The 19200-nt window shown below is 43.0% G+C and overlaps 8 protein-coding genes and 1 non-coding gene across 9 annotated transcripts; 3 read left to right on the plus strand and 6 right to left on the minus strand.

Moving 5' to 3' along the window:
• Window positions 1-140: 140 nt before the first annotated feature.
• O0I10_011419 (uncharacterized protein) lies at window positions 141-601 on the plus strand (the record flags this gene model as incomplete). The annotated part of the gene is made up of 2 exons (XM_058491387.1): window positions 141-252; window positions 318-601. 2 exons carry the CDS (start codon window positions 141-143, stop codon window positions 599-601), a joined length of 396 nt encoding a protein of 131 aa, XP_058337871.1.
• A 237-nt stretch (window positions 602-838) lies between these two features.
• On the minus strand, window positions 839-1943 carry O0I10_011420 (uncharacterized protein; the record flags this gene model as incomplete). The annotated part of the gene is made up of 4 exons (XM_058491388.1): window positions 839-1030; window positions 1090-1677; window positions 1738-1870; window positions 1930-1943. The coding sequence occupies 4 exons, from the start codon at window positions 1941-1943 to the stop codon at window positions 839-841; spliced, it is 927 nt and encodes a 308-aa protein (XP_058337872.1).
• Window positions 1944-3146: 1203 nt separating this feature from the next.
• On the plus strand, window positions 3147-3728 carry O0I10_011421 (uncharacterized protein; the record flags this gene model as incomplete). The annotated part of the gene is made up of 4 exons (XM_058491389.1): window positions 3147-3204; window positions 3271-3337; window positions 3418-3490; window positions 3558-3728. The coding sequence occupies 4 exons, from the start codon at window positions 3147-3149 to the stop codon at window positions 3726-3728; spliced, it is 369 nt and encodes a 122-aa protein (XP_058337873.1).
• A 615-nt stretch (window positions 3729-4343) lies between these two features.
• Window positions 4344-4416, plus strand: O0I10_011422. The gene has a single exon. It is a non-coding gene; the product is annotated as a tRNA-Arg (tRNA).
• A 3874-nt stretch (window positions 4417-8290) lies between these two features.
• On the minus strand, window positions 8291-9410 carry O0I10_011423 (uncharacterized protein; the record flags this gene model as incomplete). Its single annotated transcript, XM_058491390.1, has 2 exons — window positions 8291-8420; window positions 9289-9410. The coding sequence occupies 2 exons, from the start codon at window positions 9408-9410 to the stop codon at window positions 8291-8293; spliced, it is 252 nt and encodes an 83-aa protein (XP_058337874.1).
• A 106-nt stretch (window positions 9411-9516) lies between these two features.
• O0I10_011424 (uncharacterized protein) lies at window positions 9517-10436 on the minus strand (the record flags this gene model as incomplete). The annotated part of the gene is made up of 2 exons (XM_058491391.1): window positions 9517-9616; window positions 10159-10436. The coding sequence occupies 2 exons, from the start codon at window positions 10434-10436 to the stop codon at window positions 9517-9519; spliced, it is 378 nt and encodes a 125-aa protein (XP_058337875.1).
• Window positions 10437-10474: 38 nt separating this feature from the next.
• Window positions 10475-11039, minus strand: O0I10_011425 (uncharacterized protein; the record flags this gene model as incomplete). The annotated part of the gene is made up of 2 exons (XM_058491392.1): window positions 10475-10876; window positions 10938-11039. The coding sequence occupies 2 exons, from the start codon at window positions 11037-11039 to the stop codon at window positions 10475-10477; spliced, it is 504 nt and encodes a 167-aa protein (XP_058337876.1).
• An 844-nt stretch (window positions 11040-11883) lies between these two features.
• O0I10_011426 (uncharacterized protein) lies at window positions 11884-12369 on the minus strand (the record flags this gene model as incomplete). Its single annotated transcript, XM_058491393.1, has 1 exon — window positions 11884-12369. One exon carries the CDS (start codon window positions 12367-12369, stop codon window positions 11884-11886), a length of 486 nt encoding a protein of 161 aa, XP_058337877.1.
• A 5570-nt stretch (window positions 12370-17939) lies between these two features.
• O0I10_011427 (uncharacterized protein) lies at window positions 17940-18758 on the minus strand (the record flags this gene model as incomplete). The annotated part of the gene is made up of 4 exons (XM_058491394.1): window positions 17940-18071; window positions 18137-18254; window positions 18319-18440; window positions 18507-18758. The coding sequence occupies 4 exons, from the start codon at window positions 18756-18758 to the stop codon at window positions 17940-17942; spliced, it is 624 nt and encodes a 207-aa protein (XP_058337878.1).
• Window positions 18759-19200: the final 442 nt, after the last annotated feature.

The raw sequence follows: 19200 nt of genomic DNA on the forward strand, positions 1-19200 counted from the left end.
CACGCAAAACATAATCAGTGATTCTACCGGGTCACGGAACGTCATCGAAAAAGGGCAATTGGGAACATTATATAAAGAGGCACCTCACGCTCACCATTATCATTATCATTTTCATTCTCTTTTGGCATCTTTCATCATCCATGAAGTTCTCTCTTACTACTACTACTACGCTTTGCGTTGCTCTTTTCATTGCAATTGCTCAAGCCGCTTGCGATTGTGCACCCTCCAACACCACCTGCTTGGCTGATTGTGGTATGTACATTTATTGATATCATTATCGTCATCCATGTAAAAGACTGACAAAAGGAAAACCATAGTGACCTCGGCTAATGATTGTATCCAAAATTGTCGCGACAATTCTGAATGCTACACCAATTGTATCGATACCCATTGGCCTACAAGCGCACCTTCTTCTGCTCTACCCACAACTGCTTCCTCCTCAGCAGTACCCTCCGCTTCTTCAATGGCATCTTTGTCGGCTTCCAGTGCTTCTTCCTCTGAATCGGCTACTGCTACACCTACTCCAAACTCAGCATCTTCCAGTGTCTCGCGTTCAATGATTCCCCTTTTCATTGTCTTTTTGATTCTTCCTTTGTTGTAATACATTTAATCACATTCTAATTTCCAATAATACAATTGACAGGAAAACTCAAGTATAAAATATGAACAGCATGTATTTTGTTGATGTTGATGGTGATGATGGTGGGGAATGTGCATAAAACATGGAAGCAATGGATTGTTGTTGTTGTTGTTGTGTGGATGTGTGCGTGTGTGGTTGCACGTGTGTGCGAATAAGTGTGTGTACATGTGTATAAGTTATATATGGATAATGTTTTGTCTAGACGTCTTCTGCCATGGGTTCATCATCATCGTCGTCGCCATCATCATCATTGCCGCCATCGTCGGTTCGTTTCCTCTTGAGACCCTTCATCTTTCTTGTTTGCAATTTGTTGAAGTCTTGCTTGCCAAGATGGACACGACCATATTGATCACCCAAGTCATCACGTTCCTTATTCTTCTCCTTCTTTTGCTATAAAAAGTATTAGTAAATCTTAACCTATCCATTGCCACACCATATACACAACATACCTTGAGTTCTTTGGGAACACGAATAGCCTTCTTCCATAGATCAGATTTGGGAGCTTCAGTGCGTCGAATCACAAAAGTCATGTTGGGACCCATTTCTTCAAGCTCAACACGAGGTGTCTTTGTACCACTCTTTTTCATTTGAATGAGGTATGTGCGCAACAGGATACGATCATCAGGTGTAGCAGTCCAGCTCATGACATATTCAAGACCTCCCAAATTGACCGAGTCCACCACCTCGCCATTGAAAAAGTCGACCATATAGTTCTTGATATTCTTGCATGTCTCATCATTGTCGAATCGCTCGCCGTTGAACACCATCAATGGCTTGATACCCAACGAACATTTGGGACCCTTGATCTCGCTTAAAAATGTCGAATCTTGAACACCCAACTCGTACATGTCGAGGATTTGATAGTCGAACATGCGCACAAAGGTCAAATTGTGTGGTCGTTTCTTGGAGTGGCTGCCAATCACCATGAAAGCGGCATCATTCTTGCGTGAAAGAAACTCAAGCTTGGTCTCATCCTCAAATGGCTTGATCTCGTTCTTTTTGCCAAAGTAGACGCTGTTTGCACGCTTCAACGAGTACTATCATCATTCAAACAATTAGCTATATCATTCCAAACATACAATGTATCGAGATCTTACAAGATCCTTGAGCGCATCGGTCACCACTTGACTGGTGGTTGATCCTCTTACAAACAGGGCTGTCTTGGGATTCTCCGTGACCTTGGCTTCGCGATTCTTGAGGAAACGCTTGGAACGTGCGTTTTTGGGTTTACTGTATTGAGAGTGTTGTTAATGGACCGTTGGCAAGGACGCATGCGTAGAATCGCTTACACTGTGCGAAGCATAACTGTTGCTGTTGAAAGAGAAACTAAAGGAAAGAGAAAAATCCAACTGCTTTAACTCAGTCCAATTCCCCCTCCTCCCACAAGCCACTGGGTTGTCCAATCATGCAACGTGCCTTGGAATCATGTTCATGCATAATCCATAGCACGCTCTCCCTCAATACACCTTTCATTACTATCGCAGTTTCACTCAAATGATATTGATAAGAATGTTGCTATCGGCAACAATCATTGTGAAAGCCATCACATAAGAAGATGATGTTGTAGCGATAATTGAACTTGCATCTTTCATGTCTCTTATGCTGTACCAAATGTAGTATTGAACATACCAATGGGAGGATGAATGATTCCTCGTACATTGGGGAGTGCCATCTTACACCGGACAAATGTCGTTTAAACGTCGCATGATATGCTTTGTTATGCAAATGAGAAAGCTGTATACTATAACCACCATGAACAACAGCCGGTTGATAGTCATGGCAAGGCCTATTATTATAGGTTGTGTCGTGTTTCAATCAGTGGTAGCAGCATGTACTACGTCCATTCTCTCGTTGCCAAATGGGTTCAAAACCAGCTTTACTTTCTAAATCCCAACAATGCACCTATGGGAATAACACTGTTACAGCATTCTATAATAAACGTTGATGGCTATTGTACTTCCATGTATCACTCACACATTGAATGCTCCTATGGCAACCCCATTTCAACTACTTTACATTCCTTGAAAGAAAGTGGTAGATGTATCAGGCAATGCGATCCATGAAAAGCTACACCACAAGCAACCATTACATTCATAGTGATATGTCCCATTTATTCTTGAAGCGGATAGATAGATTGGGAGGGGGATGGAGGCCTTTGGGTGGACTCACATGACATCCAGCTTGGTCTTCGTTTTTGCTCCGCCAAGTCTGGCTGTGGCAGTGAGTGCTCTCTCTCTTTTTCTCCACTCTCCACCTTCTTTATTCATACTCATGGTACGATTCACTTGAGCCCCCACCATCTCTGCATTCCTTTTCTGAACTTTGCATGTCCATAGACAACGCACACGATTCTTCTGATTCAACCCGATCAGCAACCGCGGTACGATCCGTTGTCGCTTTTGGTTTCCCCAACGCGTCGTCTAAATGCACCTCCTCCTTGATTTTGTTTTGTAGATCACGCACATACTAGTAAGTGCAGTATGGCCACTGGTAGTATCAGGCAGGTATGGCTGACACTTTGGATATCATCAGCGACTTTGAGACAGTGGCTGCTGCGATGGATGGTAAGTGCCATTATTGACGAGGGCGATATGATAAGAAATAACATATGCATGTATGGATGGATATAGCTATCGCTGGAATGTACGAGCAAGAACTTCAACAACAAAACCCAAGGCTCGGTCAAATCCAATACAGGTGAGTGGGGGGTGTGGAAAGACGGGTATCCATGGCAAGCAAATGCATCGATTTACTCATGGAGGCTGCTTGTGTTATAGAGCAGAGGATCTTTTCCAATTCATTGATGCCCACAAGGAATTCGTTGCATTGGTGTTTGAGCCATCCCAAAGAGTAAGGATCTTCAAAGGAACATGTGCATTCTGCTCCTCTCTCTTTATTGACATGATGATATCATTAGAGCTATAGTCCACGAAACACAGAATGGATCAAGGAACGTTTGATTGCTCATTTTAGCCGACAACCTAGCGTGCAGCAGCAACAGCGAGGTGGCGGTGGTAATGCACCAAGAGGACAAGGCAATAGACGACCAGGCGGTGGCGGCCCAAAATATGGCAATAGACGATGGTAGAAATTGATGGATCTTTATGGATAAAGGAAACATGGAGAATGATACAATGCGGCTGACACGATTTACAATGATGCAATGCATGTACAAAAGGAAGGCTTTACCATACAAGAGAGAATACCTACATCATTACCTTCAATGTTGTCCTTTTTTACTTCCTATATAAACATTAAGCTTCCTGTTAGCTACCATCTAGAATGAAGAATCATCTTTACGCTTTCTGTTTCTATCAATCATTCCACTTGCTGGTGATAATGGGAAATACAAACATGGGGTTACGTATGATGATGATGGAAATAAAGGAATTGATGAGGTTGTCATTGTGTATTACTTCTCGTGAAACTTCAACTTTATACGCTGCAATGCCTACCTTGCAGTAAACCCATACCCATGACATCTACAAAGGGGTATCTGTCTGACCTTGAATGCTGAACCTCAAGTATACAAAATCAACTTCAATGCCAAATTACTAACTCCACACCTTCCCAAACACCTTCTTTTTTTCACCAGGGCTTCCAGCACTGCATTCTCTATCAAACGATACTAAACAATGTCACTTTTCTTCTTTTGGAAATTTTGTGGTCTATCATGTACATTCAAAATCAAAAAATAAGTCGAGGGGCTATGGCCAAATGGATAAGGCGCCTGACTACGAATCAGGAGATTCCAGGTTCGACCCCTGGTAGCCTCGATTGGAAGTTGATAGCTTGTAACGAGCTGTTTGTTCCTTTTTCTTGTTTTCTGTTTTGGGTCACGTGACTTTTAGGAGCATTCCTTTTGACATTGGGAATGGTTGGAATTGTGTTTATGCTTTGTAGGTATCAAGTTTTAGGGTGGATACTACGACACTGTATACTAATATATATGCTCCATGGTGTTAAAGCAACGAAACGAGGATGTATTGTGGCGCTCACGATGTCTTTTATAGTACGTGTAGACTATAAGGCAGCTGTGGAATGTTATATAAGGGAATGGGTGATACCTTGTACGTGTGTTCATTTTAAGCAAGGACTCGAAGGTATGGTAGCACGTTTTCCTTATTTTAGCTTACACGCGCTTAGATAGACATGGGCCCAACCATCAGAAAAATCATTTTGATTAATTACTCGTAAACTGCCACTTGATAGCCCATTCCTCCCATTCACCTTTGTTGCCCAATCCAATGCATACGAACGATTGTCCTGCTCCAGCCCAGCATGCCCATCATTTAACTTTCTTGATTCGAGGTGTTTTGACTGAAAAACGCTCAAACACAGAAGTATCATCCAAAATCAGAAAAATTTATCTGGTTAGTTATACGAAGACTGCCACTTGATAGTCCATTCCTCCCAATCATCTTTGTTTCCCAATCCAATGCATGTGAACAATCCCGCTGCTCCAGCCCATCATCTCCATCCTTCAACTTTCTTGATCCGAGAGGATTTGGTTGAGTCAAACACAAAACATCATCCAATTTCACAAAAATCATTTTGCAAAGCTATTTGTAAACTGCCAGCCATTAATCCATTCCTCCCATTCACCTTTGTTGCCCAGTACAATGCATACGAACAATTGTCCTGCTCCAGCTCATCATTCCCATCATTGAACTTTCTTGATTCGAGGTGACATGGTAGTATGGCAACAATGGGTGTTGTTGGATCATCATTATCATGTAAAGTGTAAAATGACACACACCCTTTTGCTATACGTGAGGATCATTTATTTTATTTACGTGTACCTATTGTCTATCGTGAGGGTGCTGATGATGATGGGTGAGTTGTGTGTTTGGGTGGATGGTGTGTATAGGGTAATTGAGTGGCCTCAGTGTAATAGCAGTAGGGGATTTAAACTTGGGGACGGTAGCTCCACGACTTGAGACAACGCTACTCTTCTCTTTCTCCCTCCTCTGCTTTTTCGCTTTCACCGACATTCCAATCAAGGTAGGTAATGTGTTATCAAAAAGTGCTCTTGTTGACTGTGAGGTGTTATTGTAGTTCTGAACATGCATCGTCAAGGAGTGAGAGTGTGTCCAAGTGCCGAGGAATGAGCGTGGTGGGTGGGTTGGCTATTGCCATGGCGATACGGTTGCTTCCTCTTGGTCGTTGCTATTCCCGCCTTACGCTTGGTGTCAACAGGTACATTCAGAGTCCAATGTTGCAGCCGACCTGGGTCCATTGACGTGTTAGCTTGTATAGAGGGCAAGTTTGGTTTCAAGACGTTGGCTGGTTTGGCGTTTTGTTTCGCTCAACTACACTACTACACCATGGTTTTCGGTTTCCAGTAACCAACAACAAAGAGTCTTTGTGTATACGGAAAAGGCAAGTACAATGAAACAAACAATGAAAAAGGTGTTCATTGTACGTGTGTGCTAATAATGAGTTGAATAGGTTTCTTTGGTCAGACAATGCAACTTGGGGCATCATCATCATCTCTTTGGGTTCAAGTCCCAGCCTGTATCAAGTGGCCGCTGCGTCGCTCTTCACTAGTCAAGTGTGCTGGAAAAGCTTCTTGTAACGCGTCCAGGGCTCTATAGGCCTGCGTTGACTTGAGGATGGGTCGATGACGATGGGTTGTTGGAAGAGCATGGTCACCGTGTTGAGGTAAAAGGGGATTTGCAAGGGCTTGTGAATGTGTTGACATCATTGTGAACCAACACGCTCTTCTCGTGATAGGCTCGTTCTTTCCCTTGAGGATTTCTTTTCATGAGGTGGGAAATGATTGGAAGGATTTGGGGATCATTCTTTCTTTGGAGAGGATGAATGAGAACAACTATGAGCCTGGACTCTACGTAAGTGATGTCCTTCCTTGCCATGGATCGAACTGGCCTTGCGTGATTCGTGCAGTGCTTTCTCAAGAACAAGGTATCGCCCGACGTTGCTCGTATGGTGGTGATTTGGTTTGTGAATTCCTTCTGATTTGCTTTCTTCTTTAGAGAGGATCGCCTAACGGTACGACAAATCGTCATCATTCCCGGTATCAGATGGTCTAACTTGGCTGCTTTTTACTTATAGAGACGACCGTTACGATGATTACGACATTCGCAACAATAACGATTACGACGATCACCACATTCACAACAATGACAATGATAACGACAACGAGATTCAAAAGGAAGCCTGCAAGATCTCATTCTTTTCAACTTGTGTGTTTTTGATATTGGGTGACGGATGAGATTGACGGCCGGTGACGAGTACGGATGATGACGGACGACGACTACGAGGACGGTGGTAGCGATGTAGCAAGATAGCTAGATGAAATAAAACATTGTTTATTACACGCTTGGACTTTGCTAGCTTGTGGATTACATACTATTGGTTCGAAGATGGCATAATAAAGGTGGTTTGGTTATCGGTCATGCAAGAAGTATATAGGTTTTGTGATACAATAAAGAGGAGTGGGGAGTGGGAAGACCTTGAGAAGAGAAAAAGTGTAGTAATCCCTGCATTGAGTTTCAGGATGAGTGACCGATCAATATGTATATGCAATTATCTATGTAGCTTATTCCTTTCTTATTGCTGCTTGTGGATTATAGCTTAGATGATGGGATGATAAAAGTGGCTCTGTGATCGGTCTTGTAATAAGGATAAGCACTCTATTTTTTCATGTGGATCAAGCGCAATGATGATGCATCTCGCAAAGGCTACTACTACAGTAATTTAATGATTGAGGTGGGCAGCTGTTCCACTTGGATGATTTCAACAGCATTGTATCTTAGTTGCAGGATAAAAGTAGAGACTTGGTTACATATAAAACAATGCATGGAATGAAACTTGGTAATGATGGCATCGATACCACGACAACATGGATAGATAAGATGAGCACACCATAACAACATCACTAGGATCGTGAGTTTTCATTTTCAATTTACGTACTTGATAGTGCGTTACAGTATCAGACATGCAAAGACAAGAATGTATGTTAATCAAAGAACATGGTTTAATGATTACGATATGTACTAGAATAAACAAGTAGCTGTTGGTTTCCTAAAGCCAAGACTTCAGTACTCACAGGGATGACCAACGAGAAGGTCGCTACTCAACCATCCCCAACCTCTACCTGTAGGCACCAATTCCAGGTCGACGAGGCGCTTGTAAATGCCACTTTAAGGTGCCGGGACTTGACGCGCCAAAACCTCGTTTGGAAGAAACCATGCTTGTGTCTTTGAGATAGAAAAGTGTAGCATGTTTCTTGTGAGCGAGAGCAAATAGGTGAAAGAATACTTATCTTCCCTCCTAGTTTCCTTCCAATGAATCCTTTGGCATTACCCAAACAAGAGCCACTTGCTGGTATCTTTGGATAGCGGTCTTTTATTAGTGCACCCTGGACACTGCTACCGGTCTGCGTTTCGTCCTCGGCCAAACGCCCATACAACACGCCGACACGTGGTGGGCAGCCAGTTTACGAGGAATGGCCAACATCCTCGCTACCTCCGTATCAAGATCTGCTGGGATTCATGGAAGCCTTGTGTGGAAACCGGGCTGGTGAGGGGGCAAAGAGTTTCCAATGCACACCATTAGGTCCCCCAAGGCGCTGCAAACAAGGCATGGTGGGTATTATAAGCAACACAACGAAAAGATAGAAACAACTTACTTTGGCCAAAACATCGTGATAGTAGGAAAAGCACGCACGCCATGCGAGTCGATCGATTGAGTTGAGACCAAAAAGGTGGAGGTTGCCAGAGTGATTCGCAGTAATTTGTTTCTGGACGCGACGCAGCTGAACTTAAAATTGAGCGGAGTCTCCATGGACCCCACACCTCATAATGGCTAAGGCGCCACACTTTGATTTTCGCGGCTTGAGTCGAGAGCTTCCACACAACACCACTTGCCCCAAAGTCATAACGTGTTGCTCTTGTATGGCTATGACGAATATGGTTGCAGTAAAAGTATAGGGTATTCAGGAATAAAAGCATCGTTAATATACATCATCATCGTGTACTGCTGCTGGTATTGTTGTTGATCCAGCATTATGTATGTGGCTCTCAAATAGTAATGCCCATCCAACGAATGCATCATGAATAAAGAATGGTTTGATCTCTGCTTAAAGCAACGTGAATTCTACATTACCAATCAAACACATACCCATACACTATAATGTTTTATTTCATTATGCATGCCCTCGTAACTTTCTAACCCGGCTGTGAAGGCATTAAGCATGGTCCGTGCGCGTCACTTTTTATGCAACTCGACACTCCCGCAGAATCCAAATGCGATATGGGGCCATTATTGCCATACACAAACATCGACACACCTTCACTATTGGATGTTGTATTCTTACTTACCTTCCTCAAGGCAATCATGATCATGATCCATGTGTGCAATAACCTGTCAAGGACGTTCGTGTGTAACTACCACGTGCCATTTACACTCAGCAGCTCTTCATCTTTCTGTTCATGCAGCCGACACCATCCATTAGGAAAAAGCAACTCCATCACGCTTACAGCATAGGTAAAACATAAAGGTGTCTGTATCTCTAAACTATACAATCAAACGTGAGGTCTTTGATATGTTAGTGATGCTCATGAATGCGTAATAAATATATAAATGATAAGGTGGCAAATTAGCTTCCATGGAAACCCATGTACTGACAAGGATGGCCACGCGAAGGCTTTGCCGTCACCCTCTCCCCTACGGTGCACCAAGCCGGATAACGGGGGCTGCCATTGTAAACAACAGCATCTTCTATAGGTGCTGCTCGAGCCAACATGTTCGGTCTGATAAAAGGATAGCATCCCACGCCCACAGAGGCCGACCCATAAGAGCGAAAAGCAATACATGATCCCATATCTACCACAAAGCCACTGAGTAACAGTCTAACTTCCAACGGCTAAGGCAGTAATCCTCAAATGCAATTGATAGGGCCATGATAGGGCTGACCACACTGTCGCAAATGAATCATAGCTGCCAACGATGCTTTACACAAAAGAGTAAGGCACCATCCCGTTCTACCCATAGCAAATAAACATCCGCCATATGAGTAGTAGCTGCCATCAAGCGACCTTCTTGAGTAGGCGTCATGAGAGACACATCATGCACCGCAACAAATAAATCCGGTCTTGATGAAATAGCACACATGAGAATGTTCACTTTTAAGAGAACGTCCAAGGTATCCATACAAGTACTTGAGGAATGAGATCCGCCATGGCACCGATAAAAACATTGCTCTGAAGATCCACCGATAAAGAGACGACTTGCAGGTAGCTGATTTCCAAAACCATGGAAACGGTATCCTTGACAACCCCAACTATAAGATAGAGATCGCTTGCTTGCTTCTGAGACACCCACCCAAATTCAAATGTTGATCTTCGTCTTCCAATTCAATAGGATTCGCCATTAACAGCTGTAAGGAGAGACTTTGATAGCACCAAAGAGCATGCGAAATTATAGCTTGATGGAATGATGGCCCTATAAAACTGCATATCACTAATTTATCTTTGAGGTAATGGTAACAATACTTAGCCAGTGTCATATGAGAATCCACGATGTTTGATGCCACCCAGTAATGAGAACACATTTCCTTGCTGTGGAGATGCCGACACAGTGACCAATCCTGATAGCCGTTTCTCCAAGCGATACTTGATGATGAATGCCATGAGAGATGGATACACCTTGACAGCACCAAAAGGACACGTAACATTGTTGTTTGTTGCTGATGTGATACATCCATAAGATACGTGCGGTGAAGAGGGCTCTTGAAATCAATTGGCCAATAACGAGAACACCAGAGGATCATTTAAATGTTGTTGACACTAAAGATGTGGGCTCTGTGGCTCATTGCTGCTTCTTGCTTGTGGCTGATATGATCCACCGATAACAGGCATGCGTAGCAGGATATCCATTGAAAGAGTTGTCAACAACTAGGACCACAATAAGACGAGATAAAACTTGGCGACACCAAAAGGTATAGAACTTGTTGCCTTGCCGCTGCAGATGCAAATAAAAGGAAGTGTCCAATAGGTGGTACAGTAACGAAAACCATCGAACGATGTAATAAGGCAAGCTGACACTGAAGGATGCTATAGACGTTGCTCTTTGACCCTGGCATGATTCGCCTATAAACGATGCACGGTAAACACTTTCCCGAACACATAGAACGATACTTAGCAATGATACCTGCATCGATGAATATTCCAAAGGACCAAAATACAAGTAGCTTGCTGAATAGCCCGCATGCTATAATAAAAGAGGGGGTTGGTTGGGATTGGAGCCAAAAAACGGATCATCCACTATTTACCAATGAAGCCAAATGAATAAAACCTTGTCGACATCCAATGATAGCTGCATCCATCAAGAATCCAAAGGGAACAAGACAAGTAGCTCGCTGAATAACCCACATGAAAGAGGGTGTTAGTAGGCATTGAAAGAAAGAATGAATCATTATTTACCAATGCCAGCTTCATGTATGAAAATCCCAAAGGACCAAACGACAAGTAGCTTGATGAATAGCCCACATGCTAAGCTAAAAGCGGAGGTTGGCAGACGTTGTAGAACGAATGAATCAGCAATTACCAATGAAAGCCATACGCACGAACACGTCGACATCCAATGACAGCTGCATCCATGATAACCCAAAGAACCAGAATACAAGTAGCTTGTCGAATAGCCCGCATACTATAATAAAAAAGGGGGTTGGTTGGGATTGGAGCCAAAAAACGGATCATCCACTATTTACCAATGATATCCATATGCACGAAAAGATGTTGACATCCAATGACAGCTGCATCCATGAAAACCCCAAATGACCACGAGACAAGTAGCTTGCTGAATAGTCCGCACACTATAGTAAAAGAGGATGTTGGTAGGCATTGTAGAAAAGAACGGATCATCAGTTACCAATGATAGTCATATGCACGCAATCCTGATGATATCCAAATCCAGCCGGTTCTTTGCAATCGTCCGCTTGTTGATAAGGCCCGCTACGGTGGTACTCGGCTTGAAAGCGATGGAACGATACTTTATGGGCATATGCAGTGAGAAGGTTGAGTAATATTGATACAACCAAAGATAGCATACTTACATGATGCCGAAGAGCCCTTACAAAGAGAGACAACGAGACAATCCTTGCTGCCCAAGACCACATGCAAATCGAGAAAGCATTGTGCATCGAAAAGCCCAAACCAGATCCTAGCTGCGGAGTGACGTACATATGGCTAAAGAGCGATGTGAATGGCAATCGTTTTTCATTGGAAATCGAATGCAGCTTGACGATGAATGCCTTGAGGAGATGCATAAATGACCTTGGTAACACCAAAGATGTCAACGTGGACTCTCATCGCTTGTTGATGACATGATCCATCCATAAGACACGTATAGTTGTAGAGATCCATCAAAGGAACCGCCAATAACCAGAACCACCAAGAGATAGAAAGCTTGCTGATATCAAAGATACACAAGTTGTTCCTTGTTGCTGATGTGATCAATCGATAAGAGACCTTCATTTCAGGATGCCCACCGAATTGCCGATAACGAGAAGAACCAGATGATGGGATAAAGCTTGATATGGAACCAACGATATGGATGCTGTTGTTTGTTGCTGATACAATCCACTCATAAAAGACTTGGCTGACATTCTCCAGAGAAATCGCCCATTGTTTGGTAACCAACCACCCGAGACGCAATAAAGGTTGACACCACCAAAGACATAAACATTTCCCCATGGCTGACATGATTCACCTATAAAAGATGCACCATAAACAATTGTCCAAACTCATCCAACAATACTTAGCAATCATAGCTGTGATCTTGTAAACTCCAAAGCACCAAAAGACAAGTAGCTCTCTGCAATGGTCCCTCTAAATAATAATGGTAGGCGTTTCAGCAAAGGTCCCCCAAAAGCATGAGAGTCATACATACCTGAGCCATGGTGATCACAAGGTATTGCAACCAAATACACCATCCGAAGGCAATATAATAATCAGCCTGCAGCGCCAAGGTATGCCACCATATGTACTATACTCTCATTGGATCCTGAAATTGGCATCATAAGAGATATCCACCTTCTCTCTGTAGGCAAGGAAATCAATAGCCGTACTTGGATGGAGGCCGTGTGCACAGCGGATGCCTTTTCAAATTGGCCTTGCCATCGCATCTTGAGTCACACTGTTTCCGGGCCAAAATTCCCCAGGAGAGCACAGTACTATACAATGACATCCTTGACGTGCAGCCGTGATAATAATAGTATTGCCGAAAGAGGCTCTGCCACTGTATGGCGCTTGGTAAGTCCACTTGAATCCAACCAATCCCATCATAATGAACGCTCTTACCTTGTGGTATTTCTCAATAGCATCTTTGCCTCAAATAGAAACCGTATATCCATGCCATCCAGTAGGTGCTGCTGCTGTTTCATTGCAAGGCTCGTTAATTAACAGGCTTTGCTCTGTAGATCCAATACCACGCATACCATTGAGCCAACCATACAGCATTCTTGCTTTGAGATCCGTAACTTGTTGCTGCCACAGGTAACATCATCCAACGTGCCCAAGCTACAGTAAATGAAGTATAAGGTAACAATAGCATTCGCTTTTCATGTCGACATACCCATAGTAACACTTTGTTGGGACCTCTCCTTGATGGCAACCATGAAAAGTACACACACGACACACGACGCCCCCTTTGGAACTTGTATAAGGAGAGAACAGCAAACTACACGTGAACTTTAGTACCTCAATGTCCAACTTGAATAATAAAGTAATGCAGCCATGGAACGTACATGTTGTATTGCAATGGAAGCTTGAGTCATGGGCAGATCGCGCGCGTGGTTGTTGTTGAATGTCTGCAACTGGAAAGTGTCGCCATTGACCACATGTTCACCCCAATGAACGCTGTACATTGTAAGGAATGCCAGCAATTAACGCGTTGTAGTTTGTAAATGGAGACAAGCTTACCTTTTTTTGTGAAGTGGAAGTGAAGAAGAGTGGTCTCTTTGTTCCTCCTGTTCGCTCCAATTCGTGCACTCCATGCCACCCCGCTTGCTACAGCTATTACTGTTTATACGTACCCTCAACGATATTCTATACTCTTAGCTCAATAAGAAAGATCACTGCTTAAGACTTCAATTGAGAACAGCCCTCGTAATTAAGCTATTAGGTCTGTGCGCATCACATCGATCGATTAGTTATGCATCTCCACTCCTGAACCAACTTGTGTAACCTACTGTGCAACCCCCCTACCAAATATATGATATCTCGCTTTCCACCTTTCACGTTTGCAGTTCCCCTTTCAATGCAGAAAACAACCAAGTGATCCGCCCCTTGCACATCTAAGCTGATAGTACGATACCCAAAGTATTACGTTGAATCTAATTTTCATTCAATAAAAAGTCGAAGAACACGTAGACACGGCATTGTGGACGATGTACGTACATGATACATAAGGGAACAATATAGCCAAATTGAATAGGGTACATATGGGCGAAACATATAGAGTCATTAGGGATAATTGTGTCATCCTATACTTGATTGCTGTCGTCATGATCACCCTTCATCCATGATTGCAAAATAGGTGTTGTATGCTTTGGCTCGAGTATTATTCCAGTATCATAAAGGTACGCAACGCTCACTTTATGTCATACATTGGCAGCTAAGAGCCACTTTTGTGCATTCCCAACTTTTGTGCATTCTATTGTAGGTGGACGATGCTCCTGCTCTAGACATTCGTTTCCATGATTAAAGTAGGTTGATCCGATCTGATTTGGTTGAGTTACGCTCACACAAGATTACATCGGTTGAGCTACATCGAGCGTGCTTTATGTCCAGAGTGATGTAATCTCTCTTTGACCGCAGCTCAGTCAAATCAGCTCGGATCAACCTACTTTAATCATGGAAATGAATGTCTAGAGCAGGGGCATCGTTCCCATGCAGTGGATCTCGCAACAATGATGATTGGATAAAAGTGGCCGTTAGCTAGCAATACATGCCTGTTCCTAGATGATCCATAAAGTAATTATACATTGACCCTTTCATTCATGCAAACGTAGCTGAGTTACACAACACGACCCTCTGCATCTTTTGCTCTATCAAGGTCTAGCCACTTCACAATGAACAAAGACCACTCTTCATATAGCATCACGCTTACAAACATAAAGGTGCCTGTATCTCCAAACTTTACAATGAAACGTGGGGTTTTTATTAGAGCAATGGGCTCGGCTTGGCCAACAGCACCTTGTGTGAAAGTTTCACGTTCAATGTCGCAAACAGCCCAAAAAATATTTTTCTGGTCGTCGTCGAAAGAGGTTGAGCCCCGGATCCAGTTTGGCTGGTAGCGACATTGCGAAATCTGGGATTAGCCACGATGAACTTCATACTTTGACACAAGATTCCTTTGACCCCGACAAGCACGTTGATCTATTAAAGAGCCCACGTTTGATTGTAAAGTTTGGAGATACAGGCACCTTTATGTTTGTAAGCGTGATGCTATATGAGAAGTGGTCTTTGTTTAATGTAAAGTAGTATGACTATAATAGAGCAAAAGATGCAGAGGGCGTGTTTGTGTAACTTGAGTCATTCAGCACAGGCGATGCATGATACTTGTACACTATTTAGGAGTAGTTCCTAAAATGCCAGCTAATAACCCAGTCCTTCCAATCATCTTTGTTGCCCAATCCAATGCATACGAACGATTGTCCTGCTCCAGCCCAGCATGCCCATCATTCAACTTTCTTGATCCGATGAGATTTGACTGAAAAACGCTCAAACACAGAAACATCATCCTACTTGATCACAACAAGGAACAGGATCAAATTATCCTTTGCTGGGGCATCGTTTTAAACTAGTTAACGACTGTTCTAGAAATCATAACCTGCGTAGAGCTGACCACTTTATTATTGAATGTCATAAGCTGATTCCATGGCAACCAACGAACGTGCATGGCTGTCGAGAACATCAAGCATAGTTGCGATGGATCAAGACTGCTATAGAACCATACAGACAAAATGATATTATAGAGATGAGGGTAGCATGTTTATACGTGTTTATGACTTCAAATGAAACTCGCTGGTGCATCAAGAGTGGTTTATGGGTGGCGTCGGCATGGAAACCAGACGCAATTTCAGGGACCAAGAAGCTCTCTCTACTCCTCTACTCCTGCTCTTCTCAAAGGTAAGGTAAGACCACCTCCTCCATTCACACACTATCAAATACCAACTGCTGCCACTCATTAGCTCATGGTCTCAATGCGTCAGCATGTCACTCGATTGGCGGGTCAATGGCGAATCAAGATTCATAGCCATGCTTCCAGTTACAAGTACCAATAGCTGTTCCCCCACCTGATGACTCAAAGCATCATTCCATGTTCGGCATTGTACTTGTTTTATTATTCAAGGCACAATCTAATAGGTTCGTGTGAAGGTTGCTGTTATTTAAGGTGTGGTCGTCATCCACAAGGCAGTTTGGCAACAAGACATTGATCATGGTCTCCAAGCAACAAGGAAGCTGTAAGCATAACATAATGAATATGGGGTTGTTCCATTCATTATGACGTTGGCGATACAAGCATGGTCCGTGTCCTGGATGATCATCGAGATGTAAGTATCACTCCTATTGCCTTTGCCACATTTCTGTTGACATGCATGATTTTTAAGTTGAATAGCTGCAAGTAGCTTGTGCCTGATGTCAAGGATTATCCCATCACTTTGCTGCTGTCATTGTTAAGTATCGGTCAATTCCTTTGGGGATCATCTGCCAGCACGTGCCTATCGTCGGTGGGTCATACCAACAAGCAATCACGGGTTTGGTTAGATGGATCTTTGAATGAGACTAGCCGAGGACACACCTATGTACTTGCATAATGCAAACCACCATGTATACATCCCTTCTCCTGATATAAAAGTTCAAAACATGATTTGGATATGGCTTGACTAAGATAGTGATGATTGATGTCACGGCGGAAAGGCTTTAATAATACAATTCAACGAAATCGTAGGGCCATTGATCTTTAACGAAGAATACGTGGATAACGTTATCATGGCCCAAGAATGTGGTAGAATGGCTATTTTAGGTAGGCAGGTGATCGTTTCAACATCCATCACGAAAGCATTTGGATTTCCCACTCGAATTGGTTGCGATTGGGCAATGATCAACAGGACCTTTACTTCCTCGTGTCCCTGAATGGGTGATGTGATCGTTCAATGTATTAGGTTTCAGTGAGGGTTCATAAGACGCCTACATCCTTTATATCAATATCTAATAAAATATACAGAAGTTGAAGCATCTTTACAATCGATTCGCGTTTGGCTAGGTTGACTCTTTGGGTTGGAAACATGCTTTTAACAACTACTAGATCTAGTAGATCCCAAAAATAGGCAATTACCCGGTTACCAATAACGGCTTTTATACAGTATCCACACATGATACAATAACAAGTCTCTCAAGATAGCAAAAGCTCACAAGCAAGAGTACTTTATATTAAGACCTCAGTTTCCAAACATCACTTGTCGTCTCCCAAAAATAATGCGAGGTTACTACTAGATCTAGTCGCGGGACTTGAAAGATTACCCTAATAAAGTAGGATTCAGTCTCTGGACAGTCATTGTCAAGTTATTCTCCCATTGAACAGCTACCAAGCTCCATATTCAATAAGCGGATCATTGTTGCAAACATAGTGTCTTTTGTGTTATGCTAAGCATGGATGTCGTGATTTCTTCCAGAAGCACATGCTCTTGGGGTTGTAGTAATGCCAAAAACTCGATTGCTTTTGGTGCCATCAAGCTGTATTCGTTCTCTCTATTATGACTCTCATAAAGCAATTTGGACGAGAATGTATTTCAGCAGGTGTGTTGTCCATTGTTACCATAGCAACTTCTTTCTCGTAAACGTCATTTTTCAAACAACTTACGGCACGACGAGCCAATACCTCCATAAGTGATGGGATCGAATGTTTATTTTGAGGTGATTTAAATGGATCGACATTGTGGGAGTTTTGAATGTCATACGCGCAACAAGGGATGTGTGTACTACTGTGGCTAGTGAAAGCTATTACCGCCATTGGTCCGAGATTTGTGATATGATACGTGCTCGATAAGCAAAGCGTGTATTACCGTTACAGTTACACAGTGCACGGTGTGGGCCGGATGACACTCTGTTTGAGACAACAATGACCACCTGACCATGAAGGAATAATGTTGTTACTTATATGCAGCACACTTGTGATTAATAATCCAAAACATGTTGTGTATTGACGAGATCGATAACAAAAAGGGTTCAAAAGTAGTAGTAATAAAGATCAATGATCTACCATGTATTCAATGGGTGGCTACTGTTTCTTGTTGTTTCTTGTTGCCGCTACCTCCAAATCGAAACATTTTTCCAAGAGAGAACTTGAGCGATGATGTACCCGCGGTGGCCTTTGGTTTCAATGATCGTTTGTATGTATCCTAATCAAGACATGTATATGTAAGGACGAGGATGATAGATATGTATTTTGGATGCAAGGACGTACCAAGTAGGAGATTTGTGGTTTGTTGAATGCTCCTCTACGCTTTCTTCTCACGTATTCAACAGCGTCCAATGGCTCCATACCGAATTCAATGAGAGCAATAGCTACTAAGACAGGGGCTCTATATACGTAGTGATGAGTAAGTAAGTATACATGATCCCCTTGTATGTATGATATCACATTACCTTCCTAAACCAGCTACACAATGGACAGCCACGGTGGGAGGTGTATCTTCAGGATGACTTGTTGCTCTTGCGGATTCACGATCGATAAGGGCCAACCAATCTCGCACCACAGTCGGAGGTGGCTAAACTCGTGCAAAGTATATCAGTAACTGCCGGAAAAGGGAATCCCATTGCAAAAAATAACTTACTGCCCCGCCATCTTTGAATGGCATATCGAGTACTTGGATACCTTGATCATTCAGTCGATTGGCATTATACGTTTGCTGACAGCATCGTACGACAGTGGTGACATTGTATCGCTTAAACTCGTCGAGGTAATATGGCAATGTTGATTCGGTGGGACAATCAAGAATAAGGAAACGAAGGGGTGAGCCAGGGGTCTCGATCAAAGAAATCATGCGTCCCAGGGGGGAATCAGAGCGATGATAGGGGCTGACCATGATGGTTGTTGGTATTCAAAAAAAAGAAGAGAACAAGAGAGAGTGCGTGAGTGTTTGCGTGTGTATGAGAGTAGGAGAGAAAGATAATAAAAAGTGTCCGTTGTGTAAATGAGATGTGGAAACGAGGAACGTTTGGTGTGTGTGTATGTTGAAATTAGCCTCCTTCTGATGTATCGGATGGGTATTGAGCGACGCAGAAAGCAATGGCAAACGACACTCTGCCGCCGTTAGGTACTACTTTGGTGAACAAGTTGGAGAGAGCCAGGGAATCAAAGAATTGCATAAGTTGGCAATTGAGTCGAGATCAAGTGCTTCCAGACGGAAGTGTGGAAGAAAAGAGGCAACGAAAAAACATTTCTTGCACAGTGCATTTCAATTCTCTTTTTGGATGTCCCTCTCGCTACCATCTCTCTCTTCCCCCCCCCCACCCACCCACCTCCCC

Source organism: Lichtheimia ornata (genome assembly GCF_029851405.1).
Source record: "Lichtheimia ornata isolate CBS 291.66 chromosome Unknown scaffold00089, whole genome shotgun sequence".
In the NCBI taxonomy this organism is placed as follows: Eukaryota; Fungi; Mucoromycota; class Mucoromycetes; order Mucorales; family Lichtheimiaceae; genus Lichtheimia; species Lichtheimia ornata.